This window comes from Corylus avellana, chromosome 1, assembly GCF_965113065.1.
Source record: "Corylus avellana chromosome 1, dhCorAvel1.hap1.2, whole genome shotgun sequence".
Lineage (NCBI taxonomy): Eukaryota > Viridiplantae > Streptophyta > Magnoliopsida > Fagales > Betulaceae > Corylus > Corylus avellana.
This window is the reverse complement of record NC_142490.1, coordinates 44865789-44883767: the sequence shown is the minus strand read 5'-3', so window position 1 is coordinate 44883767 and position 17979 is coordinate 44865789. Positions and strand designations below refer to the sequence as shown.

General features: G+C 35.5%; 2 protein-coding genes and 2 pseudogenes across 11 annotated transcripts; all 4 read left to right on the top strand.

The window, feature by feature from the left end:
- Nucleotides 1-500: 500 nt before the first annotated feature.
- Nucleotides 501-3789, top strand: LOC132170294 (cysteine-rich receptor-like protein kinase 25). 10 transcript variants are annotated; one of them, XM_088512193.1, is made up of 7 exons: nt 501-1274; nt 1504-1621; nt 2085-2206; nt 2320-2530; nt 2625-2862; nt 3048-3198; nt 3337-3789. In XM_088512193.1, exons 1-7 carry the CDS (start codon nt 501-503, stop codon nt 3685-3687), a joined length of 1965 nt encoding a protein of 654 aa, XP_088368319.1. In that variant the 3' UTR covers nt 3688-3789. The 10 variants fall into 10 exon arrangements, with proteins under 10 accessions (XP_088368319.1, XP_059437201.2, XP_088368313.1 ...); XM_059581218.2 differs by having other exon boundaries at nt 501-1317; nt 1496-1621; XM_088512187.1 differs by having other exon boundaries at nt 501-1317; nt 1496-1624; nt 2079-2206.
- A 2005-nt stretch (nt 3790-5794) lies between these two features.
- LOC132168769 (protein trichome birefringence-like 38 pseudogene) lies at nt 5795-6865 on the top strand (annotated as a pseudogene).
- Nucleotides 6866-7194: 329 nt separating this feature from the next.
- On the top strand, nt 7195-8647 carry LOC148589925 (cysteine-rich receptor-like protein kinase 8; annotated as a pseudogene).
- A 3243-nt stretch (nt 8648-11890) lies between these two features.
- On the top strand, nt 11891-16385 carry LOC132170026 (cysteine-rich receptor-like protein kinase 10). The gene is made up of 7 exons (XM_088512260.1): nt 11891-12806; nt 13665-13787; nt 13885-14075; nt 14316-14526; nt 14644-14881; nt 15062-15185; nt 15277-16385. Exons 1-7 carry the CDS (start codon nt 12020-12022, stop codon nt 15595-15597), a joined length of 1995 nt encoding a protein of 664 aa, XP_088368386.1. The 5' UTR covers nt 11891-12019; the 3' UTR covers nt 15598-16385.
- The last annotated feature ends 1594 nt before the right edge of the window (nt 16386-17979 follow it).

Here is a 17979-nt window from a genome sequence, read left to right as displayed (position 1 = left end):
TGCGCGTTTGCGCAAGAAGACAGTAACGTGCCCATGGTATTCGTGGCTTGTCCTCTACCACTTGTGTCTCGATCAAACCGCGTGCATAACTAATCAGATTTATTTGTATTCAAAACATGCATGAGAAACCCCGGTCCTTAGTCAATGTAGAAATATTTAAGTACGTAAAGTGGGTCATTTCTTATGTTATCTTCCACAGACAAATAATTTTTTAGGTTTACGTGCTTGACCCTGATTCCCGGACCAGCTAATATTGCACTCATCAACTTTTTTAATAGAAAAAAACTTTCATGGCAGACTCACATTTTTAAAACCTACTAATACTTTTTGAAGCTAAAATAGAGCAGGCACTAGGTAATTAGAAAAGGTTGAATATTTGAATTCAACATTAGATTTTTCAAGATCATTGACTTCAGAGGCTTCAAAAATGCACCAATACTACCTCACCGCCTCACCCTTCTCAATAAAAAGCCTCTTATATTAATTTTACGCACAACGCAATGGTTTCCTCTAGATTACTTCTCTTCCTCTCTGCCATTTTCATATTCACTGCTCAAGCAGTGGCCCAACCATCCTTCCTTTATCATTTCTGTTTAAACGGCAAGGGAAACTACACCGCTAATAGTACTTATGAGGAAAACCTCAATCACCTTCTCCCCTCCCTCTCATCCAACACCGAAATAGACTATGGCTTCTACAACTCTTCTTATGGCCAAAGCTCTGATCAAGTACATGCAATAGGACTTTGTAGAGGAGATGCTAACCCTGATGTTTGCCGTGGTTGCCTCAATAACGCTACGTCTCTTCTCAAGCAGCGCTGTCCAAATCAGAAGGAGGCAATTGGATGGTACGACTACTGTATGTTACGATACTCAAACCGCTCTATTTTTGGCGTCGAGGAAACTAGTCCAAGTTTCCATATGTGGAACTGGAACAACGTATCAGCCAATTACGTGAATCAATTCAACGATGATCTTAGGACCTTGATGGACAGCCTAAGGAGTGAAGCTGCAGCAGGCGGTTCTCGTCGCAAGTTTGCTGCAAAGAATGCAACTGCACCAGAATTTAAAACATTATACGGACTTGTGCAGTGCACACCTGATTTGTCTGAGCAAGATTGCAACGATTGCTTACGTGGGGCGATTGAAGGTATTCCACAATGTTGTGATGGAAAGCAAGGTGGGAGAGTCGTTAGACCCAGCTGTAATATCAGGTTTGAGCTCTACCCATTCTATAACTCGACAGCGACTGCGTCATCTCCAGTAGCACCACCAGTATCTCCTCCTCCACCATTAACCAACACCAATACAACAAAAGGTACGTACCCATATAATGCCTTGATGCTTTTAACATTACAAAACAAATTATGGGGTCATAAGATGTTGTTTAAAGTTATTTATGCTACTAAGATTATTTCTCGAGATCCAGAAGTAATTCTAATTCCAAAGTCAACCCTCAAAATCTTCTAATGAGAAGAGATGTATGGTTTTTGTAGGGAGCGAGAGCAACACATCCAGGACTGTTATCATTATAATTGTGCCAATCGGTGCTTTTGTTGTACTAGTCATCTCTATCTGCATATACTTCAGAGTAAGGAGGAAGCCAAGAGTGAAAATTGAAAGTAAGTAAAAGTTCGGTTTTTTTATTTATTAGTCAAACAGCTACGCCTCGTGACTATCGCAGATCTAGAAGAAGTTATAGGCTTTTACAATTACAAATTTTCCAGCATTTATTAGCTTTAAACGTGATATAATTTGGGAATTACTTATATATATACAAGACGATAATTATTTGGGAAATTAAAATAAGGTTTGAATTAGAAAAGTTCTGACGATAGGTGACTTCCGCCAATAACAAATTGGAAATTATTACATTAATAAGCACTACTGTGTCATTTGGTATTTGGAAAATATATATATATATATATATATATATATATATATATATATATATAGATATATATTATTTCGATCATTAGTATTGAAAAACCCGTTGCTTTTTTGTGCATACATTTTAAATTGTGTTAGTCATTAATAATTATGAATCTAATTTATTCATTTGATTGTTGACTTTCTTTTGTGAAGCTGATGATGAAATTAGAAGCGTGGAATCCTTGCAATTTGACTTTGGCACTATTAAAGTTGCGACAGATAACTTTTCTGAAGAAAATAAGCTTGGCCAAGGTGGATTTGGGGCTGTTTATAAGGTAATTTGATATAATCTTATGGAGAAGGATACCATCCATATATATGTGAAAACATGTTAATTTTTAAATCCCTTGTGGTTACATGCACTTCATTATTAATTATATGTTAATAGGGTAGGCTCTTCAATGGACAAGTTATAGCTGTAAAAAGACTATCAACAAATTCTGGACAAGGAGATTTGGAATTTAAAAATGAGGTCTTATTAGTGGCTAAACTTCAACACCGTAATCTAGTTAGGCTCCTTGGCTTTTGCTTGGAAGGAAATGAAAGACTATTAATCTATGAGTTTGTGCCGAATACAAGCCTTGATCACTTCCTTTTCGGTATGTTTGCAAATCTCTTTTAGGTAGATAGTTTGGTTGAATACACCTCCATATATCTTACTTCATTGAATCATATACTTGCTTGGATTTGCAGATCCAATTAAGCGTTTACATTTGGATTGGCAAAGGCGCTACAAGATTATAGGAGGCATTGCTAAAGGGATTCTTTACCTTCACGAAGATTCTCGACTTCGTATTATTCATCGTGATCTAAAGGCTAGCAACATTCTTTTAGATGCAGAAATGAACCCGAAAATTTCTGATTTTGGTATGGCAAGATTGTTTTTATTGGATCAAACTCAAGGAAATACAAGTAGAATTGTTGGAACATAGTAAGTATTCCATTGTATTTGGGGAGAGTTGATGTTTACTTTGTACCAAAGAAACATCAAAGTTCTAACTAAGATTTAACTCATTCTTAAAATCTAGGGAAACGATCAATTTTGCAGACAAATATGGAAAGCTCCATTAATTACCATATCCAAATTAAACTAATATTATTGATGTTGACATGCAGCGGATATATGGCTCCAGAATATGCTATGCATGGACAATTCTCTGTAAAGTCTGATATATTTAGTTTTGGTGTTTTAGTGTTGGAAATATTGAGTGGACAGAAGAACAATTGCTTCCGAAATGGAGAGAATGTAGAGGATCTTCTAAGCTATGTAAGTACAATCATACTTGGGAACATTTACCTTGTCCTATAACTGTGGCAACAATAAATTCACACATTGAAATTATCATAATTATAATAAAACTTTCTGTTTGATATTGTGTTTGCCCATCTAAATCATATATTGCAGGCATGGAAAAACTGGAGAGAGGGGACTGCTTCAAATATTGTGGATCCAACAATAAGTTCAGTTTCGACAACTGAAATTATGAGATGCATCCACATTGCGTTACTATGTGTTCAAGAAAATGTAGCTAATAGACCAACCATGGCTTCAGTGGTTCTTATGCTTAATAGCTACTCCATCACTCTTGTAGTACCCTCGGAACCTGCATTTTTTATGCATAGTAACATTGACTTGGAAACAACATCTCAATGGGAGCAAAGCATACAGGTTTTGGAGTCAGATGAAAGATCTAAAAGCAACTCTGTCCAAGCCTCAGTAAATGAGGCTTCAATTACTGAGCTCTACCCCCGCTAGTGCTTTGTAGAAGAGTAAGAGTGTATATTTTGAAATGTTAAACTACTTTGGGACATGATTCTGTAGTCTGTACCATGTAGTATATTAAATTCGTTGTTCCTGTTTGTATGCAGCTACAACTATTTCTTTGAGCATAATATTGTCCTTTGTAATCAAATGGAACATTTTTCTGCCCATTTCGGTAGTAGTAGTTGTGTTAGAAAATTAATTAAGAGAAATACTAGGAGTATTAACTCTTTTATTAACGGAAATTTATTAAACTGATATACAGCTCATTCATTCGAGAAAAACAAAATAATTAATTAAAAGAAATGTAACGAGTACCAATGAATAAGCTACATATCAATTTAGTACGCCTATATTAGTAAAAGAGTTAATACTCCTAGTATTTCTTATTAATTAAATCATTAAATTAATTATTTATATCTATTTAAATTTTTAAAATTACAAACTAATGATTTAATATTGTATCCAAACAAAATCCAGCCCCTATTTCACTGCACCCCTCCCTTCAACGCTGACTCCAGGTCTACCTCCGGCCACCAACATTGCCCCTCATGCTCGTGCATCCGAACGTTTTCTTTCTCTCTCTTTATTGGAAAAGGAAAATTTTCTCTGATTTTCTGGGAGAAGTTGCAGGGAAAGTTGGAGGTTTAGTTGGTGGATATAAAGGGGACAAAGCTTTGTCCCCTTTATATCCACACATTCTTAAGAATGTGTGGTTAACGGGACAAGTAAGTAACGCTTTCCTTTTTCCTTTTTTCTTTTTTCTTTTTTCTTTTTTCTTTTCTCTTTTTCTTTTTCTTTTTTTCTCTTGCTCTTTTTTCTTTTCAATGCGGCTGACTTTATTATCTTTAGCTTTAGGTGGGGCCTGGCTGGCAGGACTAATTTTCGTCCTAATAGGGTTGATTAGTATTAATTATCTAGTGGGATAATACTATGAACTATTTATTCATGAAGAGTTTGAAATGGCGTGCATGAGATATAAATGTGAACATATTTGTTTGTTTGGTAGCAAAACTTACAGATTACAATCAACTAGCAGCCTTGCTTCAAACCACAGTACCATTTATGACGATTTAGCTCTCCCCTATAATAGGCTAATTTGGTTATTGAGTTTTTCTTTTAGGGAAAAAAATGTAAAATTAGTCTTTATGATTTGAGGTTTGGACAAATAACTCATCGAGGTTTGAAACTTGATTAAACAAGACTCCATAGGATATGCAAGAATAAAAAAATAAAAACAAATGGGCTATGTTGGTAAAAAAGTTGACAGAATCCGGTAATGTGGCATATCAATACTAATAATCACATTGTGACATATGTCACATCAATACTAATTTTTTTCATTTTTTTATTATAAGTTACGTGACATGATTTTATTGGCTCGGACATAGTACACCAAAAGAAACTGTCACGTTTTGATGGAATTTGACGGCATGGCATATATATATATATATATATATATATATATATATATATATATATATATATTGTGCATATATACCTTATGGATCTTTGAGTACATTTGGTTACCACAAATAACTTATTGCAAATCAAGTAAACCATGAGAATTAATTGCATTTTTTCCTTCATATATTATGATGATCAAAACTGCGAATTTACGAATTATCTTCATGAAAATATATAAAGAAGCCTTCTAACAATGTGAATTATGATTCTATAATGTCTTTCACAATCCAAATATATATGAATGGTTGTTTAGATCTAAAGCCATTTTACTCAACACAAGTGTAGGTGTTCAACTAGAAGATGAAGTGAATGAGACTTCTTTAATTAGTTTCAAGGTAATAGATGCAAAGCTGTTAAAGTTATGATTAAATGATTAAATTTACCTCTTCCTATTATCTTAAGCTTTTGGGATAAGTAGTAATTTAACATATCAGAGCCAAAAGTCCTGAGAACGAACATTGATTCCGTCAATTCACCCTCCTCCCCCCTCTCATTTAAATTAAATATTCTATATGTTTGACCTCACCTATTAAAAGAGAATTTAAACCCACACGTGAGGGGAAGTGTTAGTCTCTGGCTCTCCCCCTGCACCCTCTCTCTCTCTCTCTCTCTCTCTCTCTGTGCAGAAACAAAGATGGGGTTTGGAACTCAGAGGTGTTGTTCCATCCTTGTTGCCTTCTTGGTGATTTATACACCTCTTTGTTTAGCAAAGAATAGAAGAAGCAATGTGAAGTGGAGAAAACGTCACTGCAACTTGTATGAAGGAACTTGGGTGAAGGATGATTCTTACCCTCTCTATGACTCTCTCACATGCCCTCACATCCGCAAGGAGTTTGACTGCCAAAAGTACGGCCGCCCTGATAAACTCTACCTCAAGTATAGATGGCAGCCAAATGAATGTGATTTGCCCAGATTTGATGGTCAAGATTTTCTACAGAGGCTTAGGGGGAAGAAGATCATGTTTATTGGGGACTCCGTTACTCTCAACCAGTGGCAATCTCTACTATGCTTGCTTCATGCAGATGTGCCTGATTCCAAAGTCATAGAGCAGATAAATGTGTCAATTTCTACCACCATCTTCCTGGACTATGGAGTGTCAGTTATTCTGTTTAATTCTCACTACTTGGTAGACATCGAAGAAGAACAAGTTGGTCGAGTTCTAAAGCTTGATTCTCTGAAAAATGGCGCCCAGTGGAAAGAGATGGATGTTCTGGTTTTCAACACTTGGCTTTGGTGGGACCGTAGAGGACCTAAGCAACCATGGGACTATGTTGAAGATGAGAATAAGGTTGTCCAGGACATGGATAGGATGGTTGCTTTTCGCAAAGGTTTGACAACCTGGGCCAACTGGGTTGATGCAGATGTGGATCCGACAAAAACTAGAGTCATTTTTCAAGGAATTTCTCCTTCTCATTACAATGGGGCTGATTGGGGCGAGCCAGAAGTGACAAACTGCTCAAAGGAGAGAGAGCCAATAAGCGGGTCAACATTCCCAGGTGGTTTGCCACAAGCAGCATTGGTAGTGAAAGATGTGTTAAGCAGATTAAGGAAACCTGTTCATCTGCTTGATATAACAAATCTCTCACAACTAAGAAAAGATGCACATCCTTCCTCTTACAATGGATTCAAGGGCATGGACTGCACTCATTGGTGTGTTGCTGGGGTTCCAGACACCTGGAATCAACTTTTGTATCTGCTGCTCTGATAGCTAATTGAATTTCTTGAATACACAAACACAAAGAAAGAGCTAATTAGCCATGAAAGCAAAAGTTCTCAAATAGGAAATTTCCTTGATTTTTAACATATTCATTGATTTGATTGTTATTGAAAACAATCATAGGGCTAGATGACAATGTAGTAGTTGGGATGGAACATATGAAACTTCTTTTCAAATCCAAAAAAAAAAATCATCTTCCATTTAAATTAAATATTTTACGTATTGAGCACCACCTATTAAAAGTGAGTTTGAATCCACACGTGAAGAGGAATATTAAAGTTATCATGATTAAATAATTAAATTTACATCTTTATATCATGTTAAACTTTTTAGATAAATGGTAATTTAACAAAAGCTTTTCATAAGTTTCCGAGTAGATACCTAAAAGCTTAACTAAATTCCGGTCGGCCATGAAGCCTGGCCACTAGTAAAACCTTTTTCTTAAATTCTTGGTTACTTTCTCTATAGATAGCCTTTTCATGACTACGTACAATCAAAATATTGTGTGTAGAGTCATACGTGTGGAAGGATCTCCTTGTTTCACAGGCATGCACGATGACAATTGACAAAACAAGTCTTCAATGGCAAAAGTCTTTTAATATATGAATTCATGCCAAATATATACAAGCCTTGATCACTTCCTTTTCCGTATGGTTGCCCTTTTCTTTTTTCTTATTTTTATTTTTATTTTTATTTTTTATGGCATATTGTATTCATAATATATCTTATTTGAGTGCATCTCCTTGTATTTTACTTCATTGAATCATATAGTTTCTTGGACTTGTAGATCCAATCAAGCGTGCACATTTAGATTGGAAAAGGCGCTACAAGATCATAAGAGGCATTGGTCGAGGGATTCTCTATCTTCATGAAGATTCTCGACTTCGTATTATTCATCGTGATCTTAAGGCTAGCAACATTCTTTCAGATATAGAAATAAATCCAAAAATTTCAGATTTTGGCATGGCAAAACTATTTTATTGAATCAAACTCAAGGAAATACAAGTAGAATTGTTGGAACCCAATAAGTATCGTAGTAAGGAAGAGCTGATGTTTACTTTCTACCTATTATTTTAACTCATTTCGAAAAACAAAGGGAAAATAGCAATTTTCAAGCTAAGTATGGAAAGCTCTATTACCATATCCAAATTAAACTAATATTATTGATGTTGACATGCAGTGGATGTATGGCTCAAGAGTATGTAATGTATGGAAAATTCTCTACAAAGTCTGATGTCTTCACTTTTGGTGTATTAATATTGGAAATAATGAGTGGATAGAAGAACAATTGCTTCCGAAATGAAGAGAATGTGAAGGATCTTCTAAGCTATGTAAATACAATCATACTTGGAAACATTTCCCTTTACCTATTTATGTGAGGCAACAAATTAACACATAGGGAATATCATATTTATAATAGAACTTTATATCTAATACTGTGTTTAATTTGCCCATCAAAATCATATATTATAGGCGTGGAAAAACTGGACAGAGGGGACCGCTAAAAATATTGTGGATCCAACAATAAGGCTAGGCTCAGAAATTGAAATTATGAGATGCATCCATATTGGGTTACTATGTATTCAAGAAAATGTAGCTGATCGACCAACCATGGATTCAGTGGTTCTCAATCTTAATAGCTACTCCATCACTCTTCCAGTATCCTCGCAGCCTGCACTTTTTATATACAGTAACATTGACTCAGAGACATCTCAATGGGAGCAGAGCACACTGATTAGAGAGTCAAATGAAATATGTAAAGGCTACTGATCTGCCCAAGTCTTAGCAATTGAGGCTACAATTAATTTTGAAATGTTAAACTTCTTTGGTCCATGATTCTGTAGAAAAAAATCTCTTTCATCACGTTGTCCTTTAATCCAATTGAAAATTTTCAGCCCGTTTGGTCGTAGTAGTCTTATATAATGAATGTGAGATTACTACTAATTCAATTGAAAATATGAAACGGGTATTAGATAGGTTAATTAGTAGTAGCTTTAACCCACTTGCAACAATATAGCTATCTTTAAATGAAATGTTTTGTCTATGATTCTTTATTGATAATAAAAATTGAAAAAAAAAAAAAAAAAAAAAAAAAAAACATCACCATGATAAGTTTGCATCATTTGTTATGTGAGAGTATGTTCAAACCCTATTTGTTTGTATTCGGACATGTCCAAGTCCTATTCACTCGGACTGCCTGAGCACCGGTCTGGACAAATGGAGTCGAGACAGGATCTTACATGGAGCTGCCCGATTGAACAAGTCTCCTTAAAACAAAAAACAAAAAATCTAAATGGTAAAGATGACAAAAAGTAGGAACAACACGACATTGACAAAGCCATATTTAAGCTTCGGTTTGGAAAAAGATACTTCCGGCAGTTCCTTAGTTTAGTCTCAACTAATCCGACCCACCATCATAAATTGAGAAAAGATCAGTTGAATTCTCCGCAGATAAACCAAAAATTAATTCACTAACTAATATATAATCATAACTATATATGATTAGAAAGAAACATCTGATAAGTACAAATGCACTAGTAAGATGGGCCAAATATATATTATATATCTTTAAGAACATATATATATTAGTATTCATATATAGCATGAATCGGGCAACCAGTGGATCAATTTGATTATAGATTTTAGTGTAAAGATCTTTTTATTATAATTATAGGTCATGGTTGCAAGATCTTTACGTAAATTGTAAAGAGATTAAGCCGCTGTCGAGTTATAGAACGGATGATAATTATAAATTATTATTCCTGTTGTTTAAACAGGAATGATTAAGGAAGGATGGCTGCGCGACTGCTTCAGCAGTGAGCATGAATTGAAAATGGCAGAGAGGAACGACAAATGTAATCTTGAGAAAACCATTAATGCCTTGTGTTCAGTGAAAATGTTTAGGCCTTTAAGATTATTGTATAGGCTTTTTTATTGAGAAGGGTGAGCTAGTTAGCCTCTAAAGTCCATGATCTTCAAAAATCTAATGTTGAATGGAAACATTCAAACCTTTTCTGATTACCTTCTCTACTTTACCTTAAAAATTATTTGTAGGTTTTAAATATGTGACTCTTTCATGAAAGTTTATCAGTGCTATATTAGCTGGTCGGGGAATTGGGTGAAGCATGTGCCTATTGGAAGATAACTAAAGAAATGACCCCCAGTCTAACTGCTCTTGTTCTCTTGATGAGTCGAGTCATTTATTTATCTTATTTATGGTTATTTTGCGTTTGAGTTGTGCACCCTTTTTATGTTGTAATTTTTTCTTTTCTGTTTCAATATTTGAATAAAACAAAAAAAAAAAAAACAAAGAAATGACCCCCTTTGCATGCTTTAAATATTTCTATAAGACTATAATAACTCATGGGGACAGCCGGATAGGGGTTTCTCCTGCTTTGAATAATAATCTGATGAAGTAATACACGCAGCGCTTGATCGGGACAGAAGTACGTGGTAGAGGAGAAGCCACGATGCCTAAAGCGGATTTGCCCTCCCCAAGCGTGCAATCTTAATTATTAAAGGCTTGTTTGGAATTGCGTTTGTGGACCCAAAAGTGCATTTAACACACCAAAAGCTCGTTTGAAAAAAAAAATTAAAAAAAATCAAAAAAAAAATCAAAAAGTCAAAAAAAAAATCAAAAATCAAAGCGACTTTGAAGGTCAAAAAGCCTAAAAATGGCCAAAACACACTTTTGGTAAAAACTTAAAAATGAAAGCTTTTACCCAAAAGCATTTTTTTACTTAAAAACTCTATTTTTTAAACGTAATACTAAAAAGACCCTAAATGTTTGTGGAAAGGAAGCGTGAGAATTATCCACATGTATTATTAATTAGAAGAGTCAAAATATTTGGTTTACATTGTGATTTACAAATACCAAATTTGCTTTTTTGGGTTGGAATGATTCAGGCCAATACTGATGTTTACATTTTTTTTTTTTTTTTTTTCACTCATTCACTTTATCAGTTCATTGGGACGCCATCAGAGCCCAAAGCCAACATCTTCTTCCTCTCGCCTCTCATCTCTTATTCTCTGATTCACTTCATGTACGTGTTGCTTTCTCGTATAACACTTGGGGAAAAAGGCAAAAATAATGTATATTTTCAAAACATTAAGGCTTAAAAAAAAATTAAAACAAGCCTAAAACACTAAAAATCTGCTCAAATTATTTTTAAAATCATTTAAAATATACCCCTAATTGAGACCCAAAAAAGGCCCAAGAAATTAAAATAGTCCGGAAAGGCCTATTACTTAATATACGTATAGCAATAATAATAGCAATAACCTCATGGATGTAATTAGTAAAAGATGAATCAAATGATGCGGACGCGGATATCTAAAAATAATATCCTTAATTAGTAGATAACTGCATATACATCCGCATGTATACCTCTACTTTCCAAGTTATTGATTTTGGCTTTTGATAGGATATTTAACCGTGGTTGTTAAATGAGTTCATTTGGTCACTAAGTTTTTTCTTTTATTGAGTTTCATTTGGCCACAATGTTTTTCTTTTATCTCACTCTTGTTCTCGAGAGCTCTGATCTTTTCTTTTTCTCTTCTGCTTCCCATTTACCTCTCATTGGCTTCTCTTCTTCTTCTTTTGTTTCTTTGTTTTTATTTTTATTTTTATTTTATTTTTTTTGGGTCATCGGCTTGTGGGAAATTACATGGAAGATGTCCGAGGAAAAGCGTAAGAAACCCTGGTTTTTGTTTTTATTTTTTTAACATATATATAAAGAATTTTAAAATTGACGGATTTGAAATCTAGACATTCAAAATCCAGTACTTTGAAATCCAAAATCCAAACTTGCCGGTGTAACTTTAGACAAAGGGAATAGTTTTGACTGTTTCCACGGTGACAATTGACTAGCTAACATCAGCGGCCGGCCGGCCACAACCATCGGACGCATTCTGAATTTCCCAATCCAATGGAGTCGTACAGGTTTCCATAATATCATTATGAGTGAGACAAACGGAAAAGTTATCTTCCTAAGTTGAACAAGTAGTCCAAGGTTGCCTCCAATAACATTATTATTTCACTTGTTTTCTGATACATGAGAAGATTATTTTCTTGTATGGATTATCTGCCATAATTAGGAATATGTTCATGGACACATTTTCTGTTGAAGCCTGGGAGGGATAATGTTTTTCTTCCAGAAAGCCTTCTTTTTTCTATTACTTGCAGGATGTTGGCTTATGAGCTCCATTAATTGCCAGCCAACCTATAATTACCACTATTGTCTAGATCAATCTGAAGAAACCCCCAGCACCTCTTTCCAATCAAACCTCTCAGTCCTGTTGGATTCTTTATCCTCTAAAGCTTCTCAAAACAATAGCTTCTATAACGATACTTCTAATGGCATCTACGGCCTCTTCCTCTGCCGAGGTGACGTTAACAACAGTATCTGCCAAAGTTGTGTCAGTTATGCGACTCAAGATATCACAAGTCGGTGTCCATCTAATAGAACAGCCACCATAGGGTTCGATGAATGCATGTTAAGGTACTCCAATACTAATTTCTTTGGAGTGGAACAGACATCACCAGAGCTGCTCGCGTGGAATACTATAGGGAATACCACTTCACCTAATGAAGCTAATTTTGGAGCACTGGCTCTAATGAACGGACTAATAGATGAAGCTTTAGGAACAGATATGTTGTTCAAGGCAGGAAACCGGCCTGTGGGTAAGGAGTCTGAGGTTAGGTATGGGTTGGTGCAGTGTACTAGAGATATCAATACTACTTCATGCAGCAATTGTTTGGGACAGTTGATGAATGACGCCAATCAGTGTTGCCAACAGAAGCAAGGGTGGCGCATTTTGGCCCCAAGCTGCAATATAAGGTATGAGAACTACTTATTCTTTCAGAAACCACCTGTGCCGCCATCGCCCCAACCTGTGCCTGCAGCACCACAGCCACCGCCCGATAATGGTAAGGCCCCTGCATAATTTGGATTAATAAATATGAGCATGTAAGCCAACTTTTAGATCAGTGCTTGAGTTTAAAGAAATAATAATCATCTTAATACCTTTTGATCATAAAGTACTAGTATTAGAAAATCAAATGTTTTATTCCTCAAATGATAAAGACCTTAGTAGATCTAAGAAAATCAGTTGACAGGGGCTGATTGGTATAAGAAATTTGGATATGTTGTGAATGTGTTGCGTCCTTGCCAAACACTGGTTAGGGCAATTGTATTTATAAGTAAATCAATTACAAGAGATTGAAATGATTACAAGTTGTATTTTATATAAACAGTACATAAGAAAAGCTGTAGACATATTTTCATCCAAGATATGAACATGAATGTTTTGCATCTTAATCATGATTGATATCTTGAGCTTTTGAATTCATCAAGATCTTATCAGTAGTAGGAGTCGCTGAAGTGGATATATCTCTAACAATTGGAAAAATAAACAGACGATATATGACAATTAAGGATAACAACAGTCTTCAGAATTGGGGAGTTATTGGGACAAAGGAGCTCCGTAAACATTCACTGAAGCTGGCAAACTTGAATGTAGTAGAAGTTCTCCCTTATGTTTGATTTAGAACTTGCATTTATCAGGCAAATTTAGTGGTATTCCCCATTCACTGCTAGGAACCTTCATGAAATACTGAATCCATCATTTCTACTGAGTGGTAACAATGACACTTGCAAAAGGGGTGCTTGTGGATTTGTCTAACTTGTCACTATTTGTGCAGGCTATATCCCTATATTAATTGATGCATCTTTGTTTTAAGATATTGTAACCAAACTTAAACTTGTATTGTATGATGAGACAGGAGGCGGGGGAGGGAAGAATACAACAAAGATCGTAATCATTACTTTATCATCAATTGCCATAGTTGCGGCCCTCTTGGGTTTTTGGTACTCATATTCATCATTTGACCAGAGGAAAAGAAAAGAAGGTAGATTACGTGCTACTCAAGGGGGAACGAGCCAATTAATTCTATTTCATTTGTACTTCTAGACTGCCACTAATTCTAAATCTAATTTGTTACTCAGAAAGGGATATGAGCCAAGCAAGTATGTTAGGAAACTGGGAAGGTTCACATACAATAGGAAGTATCCAGGCCAGAGATCAAGACAACAGTGAAGAAATGCATTACTTCAATTTAAGTACCATGCAGGCTGCTACAAATAATTTTTCTGATGCAAATAAGCTTGGAGAAGGTGGTTTTGGACCAGTTTACAAGGTTAAAACACTGACTAGTTTTTTTGTCACATGCATTTTTGGAAATTCTTGTATAATTTGCATTTGAAAATAATAAATAGCAATAATTGAGTATCAATGGCATCTAAAGATTGCTGTCATAATTTGGTTTTAGGAGAAATGAACTACAAGTGAACCCTAATGTTGTGACAGATAGCAATGTGTGTCTACCATTACCATATGATAAATTTTCTTTGGTTGAGAAAGTTTAAAAAACTTCCAGGGAATGCTGATTAATGGAAAGGAAATAGCAGTTAAAAGGCTTTCAATGAAATCAAAACAAGGTCTTGAGGAGTTCAAGAATGAAGTGTTGTTAATTGTCAAACTTCAACACAAGCATCTAGTGAGGCTCTTGGGATGCTGCGTGGAAGGAGGTGAAAAGCTTCTAGTCTATGAGTACATGGCCAACACCAGTCTTGATACCTTCCTGTTTGGTTTGCTCTCTCTCTCTCTCTCTCTCTCTCTCTCTCTCTTCTTCCCCAATGCTAAGGCACAAATCTCCTATCTGAGACAACTATTTGCCTTCCTGTTATTACAAATTTACAATGCAGATCCAAAAAAAAGTGGAATACTAGATTGGGCTAAGCGCACAAACATTCTCAATGGGATCGCTAGGGGCCTTCTATATCTACATGAAGACTCTCGACTCAAAATCATCCATAGAGATATGAAAGTAAGCAATGTATTGTTAGATGATGACATGAATCCAAAGATATCAGATTTTGGCACTGCTAGGATTTTCGACGGCAATCAAATAGAAGCCAACACTAACAGAGTCGTGGGTACATAGTAAGTCATTCCTCTTGTGTACATGTGTTGGGGTGGTTCATTCCTTTTGAACTTCTTTGTTTCGTAAATCTTGTTTGGATGTCACTTTTCCTAAAAATGATAGTATATCACATCTAGAACAGTTCTGGTTTCATTTCTTCAACTGATTGAAGCCATAAATCATAATATTTTCTCCAATAGTGGATACATGGCGCCAGTAAAGTCCGATGTTTACAGCTTTGGAGTTTTAATGCTAGAAATCATAAGTGGGAAAAAGAATGTGGGCTTCTATCATCCAGAGCATGCAGAAAGCCTTCTCCCACATGTAAATCACTTTTTATTTTCATCTGTATCTTTAGTTCAGATATGAAGTTTTTGTTTACTGCATTGATATAATTAAAAACAATATAAAACAGGCATGGCGACTATGGAATGAAGACAAAGGACTGGAGTTGATAGATCAGACCTTAGTCGACACTTGTCCTCGAAGTCAGGCTCTGAGATTGATCCATATCGCATTATTATGTGTTCAGGAAGATCCCAATGAAAGACCTACAATGTCAATGGTCGTCCTCATGCTTGGAAGCAGCTCGATAAATCTTCATCGTCCATTACCACCTCCATTTTCTTTAGGTAGATCTATCTTATCTGATCAAACTTCAACAACTGCGGGCAGGGTAGGATTTTTCGCATCTGATCAATATTCAACAGGTGCTTCTATCCAGTCAAGAGATTAACTGGAGTATGGTGTTCCATCCATCCACTTAAAAACATGAATTTTCCATTTTGATTACAGAATTTCCTTCCTATCAGGGGATGCATCATTTTCCTGCAAATACTACAGGGTAGGAATTATAGTGCTTCTATAACCATATCCTACTTCTATTCTTGAAATAGATTTTGCTGTGAATATATTTGCACACGAAGAGAAACAACATGAAATTAGCATATAAACCAAATTATAGAAAACAAATTCACACACAAAAAGTAAATGACTACTGTCCCTAAAGGAGGACTTCATCTTCATATTTTACACTAGAGGCTGTTCTGGAGCGGTGGTTGCAAGTCCACCCAGACTCTCTAACTCTCTACATTAAAAAATAAAAATTTCAAAGTTTTTAAATTTCCCCACTGCTCATTTGGTGCTTGTACTTCAGAGTCACCGAAAGAGAGAGAGAGTGAACCGAGAGAAACCGAGAGAGTTAGAGGGTTTTCTGGCAGTGAGTGGTGCGACAGGGAGCAAGGTGGTTGAGCTACCATCGTGGTGCTGTGGGCAGCGCCTGGAGCGATGGACCTCAGCCCAACTCCGGCTAGCTCTGTAGTTGGGTCTCTGAGCTTCCTCTGTTTCCAAGCAAAGGGAAACACGTTTTGTTAGGTAATCTCTTCCCTTGACTCCAATCGTAGGATTTCGTGGTTTTTAGTGTTTGATTTTCCTGATTTAAGGTTTGAATTTTCATGGCCGATTGTGGTTTGAAATTGGGATGTCCCTGTTATGTTGATTTGGGGACTTCGGTTATGGCTTGAGAAGAACCGAATGGTTGGGTCATGGGTGTTATGACTGCGGGTTTCAGTTGTTGTTGGGTCTAGAGTGATGGTGTTGCAATTTCGGGTTTCGGTTGTTGGGTCTTCAATTATGGCTCTTTCCCCACTCATATATATTCTTCGTTGGCGCAGGGGTGGGATTTTAAAATCTTCGATTACAGACCAAATCGTCATAGACTGCCTGCTGACTGTATTGACTTTTGGCGATCAGTAGTCGAAATAAAAATTTATACAGATATCGGTAACCGAACTGAATTTAACCAAAAAAAAAACCACCAAAATATAGTAGGGCAGTGTTTTGCTAATATTAATCTGTTCTCATTTAATTGTATCCATATTAGTGACAATTTATAATCATCTAAGATAATAATTATGTTAAGGATACTTGTAAACATGTCAAATAAACACTTGTTTAACCCTAAAAAAAAACCATTTGAGCCAAAAAAAAAAAAAAAAAAAAAAAAAAACAATCCATTTGGGACTCAGCTAATAAAAATAGATTTGGCCCATAAAAGTTAACCAACTTAACTAACTTTCGACTTAACCGAGTGACAATTAATCAACTTTACCAAATTAATCAAAATTGTCGACATTAATCAACCGATTTTGTCGGTTCGGTAGGTGAAAATAGGTTTACTAACACAAATTTACCGATACCCGGCCCTAATTAGCACCTGGACCACCTGGACCAGCTCTTCAGCCTCTGACTACTCGCTCTTGGAGCCCATTTTCGTCTTAGGTTGGGTTGGGTTGGGTTGGGACGTAAGAGATTGGAATCTTGGATCTCTTCTGGAGAGGCCATCAAATCTAATGGCTTTTGAGTGAGTTTTAATAATAAATTATTATTATTATTTTCAGAATTTTCTAATGTTTAATGCAAATGCCAAGAAATTTGTTGGCGTTTCTCAAATAAACGCCAAGAAAATTTTATTAATATTTATATAATATATTCAGTGTTTTAAAAAAAAACGCTGGAAAACTCAAAATTGCATGTTTTTTTGAATTCAATTTTTTTTTCTTTTCTAATTGAATAAAAATATGGGTACAGGGTAAGATCTTTTATTACTCCAGATTCGAAGGGAAGAAGGAATGGACAATCCTAAAAATAAAAATAGGGTAAACTTCCTAACAACAGATTTAAAACAAACTAAAATAATACAGAAATAATGCAATCTCATGGTCAATGATGTCCCGGCCAATCCAGTGGCAGATATTTACACCCCAAATTTTTAAGGTTTTTTAAGCCTTCTTCCTCTTTCAGCCCCAACTATTTTTCTTTCTTCTTATTCTTCTTCTTCATTTGCTTAGAAAAATAAAAAATAAAAAGATAAGAAATATATAGCAGATCTTGAATGAGAAATTTGATTCTGATTTTTTCTTCTTCTCGTGCTTCTTCTTTTGGTTGGCTTCTCTCTTCTCAATTGATTATTCTCATACTTGCATTTAATTCACTCTTTCAATACCTTTTTTGGACATAAATTTGAAGAAGAAAGGTGAAAGGCTTTTGTTTAAATGTGAGAAATGAAAAATAAGGAGAAGATGATGATAGGCATGGGTCTTGAGGGTGCTAGCTAGTG

Excerpts from the sequence above, each read along its gene's own strand:
- LOC132170026 (XM_088512260.1), top strand. The coding sequence starts at position 12,020 with ATGTTTTTCTTCCAGAAAGCCTTCTTTTTTCTATTACTTGCAGGATGT. Across the intron at positions 12,807-13,664 it reads ACAGCCACCGCCCGATAATG|GCGGGGGAGGGAAGAATACA; the intron begins GTAAGGCCCCTG and ends ATGAGACAGGAG. Across the intron at positions 14,527-14,643 it reads TCTTGATACCTTCCTGTTTG|ATCCAAAAAAAAGTGGAATA; the intron begins GTTTGCTCTCTC and ends TTTACAATGCAG.
- LOC132170294 (XM_088512186.1), top strand. The coding sequence starts at position 501 with ATGGTTTCCTCTAGATTACTTCTCTTCCTCTCTGCCATTTTCATATTC. Across the intron at positions 1,622-2,084 it reads GCCAAGAGTGAAAATTGAAA|CTGATGATGAAATTAGAAGC; the intron begins GTAAGTAAAAGT and ends TCTTTTGTGAAG. Across the intron at positions 3,199-3,336 it reads TAGAGGATCTTCTAAGCTAT|GCATGGAAAAACTGGAGAGA; the intron begins GTAAGTACAATC and ends CATATATTGCAG.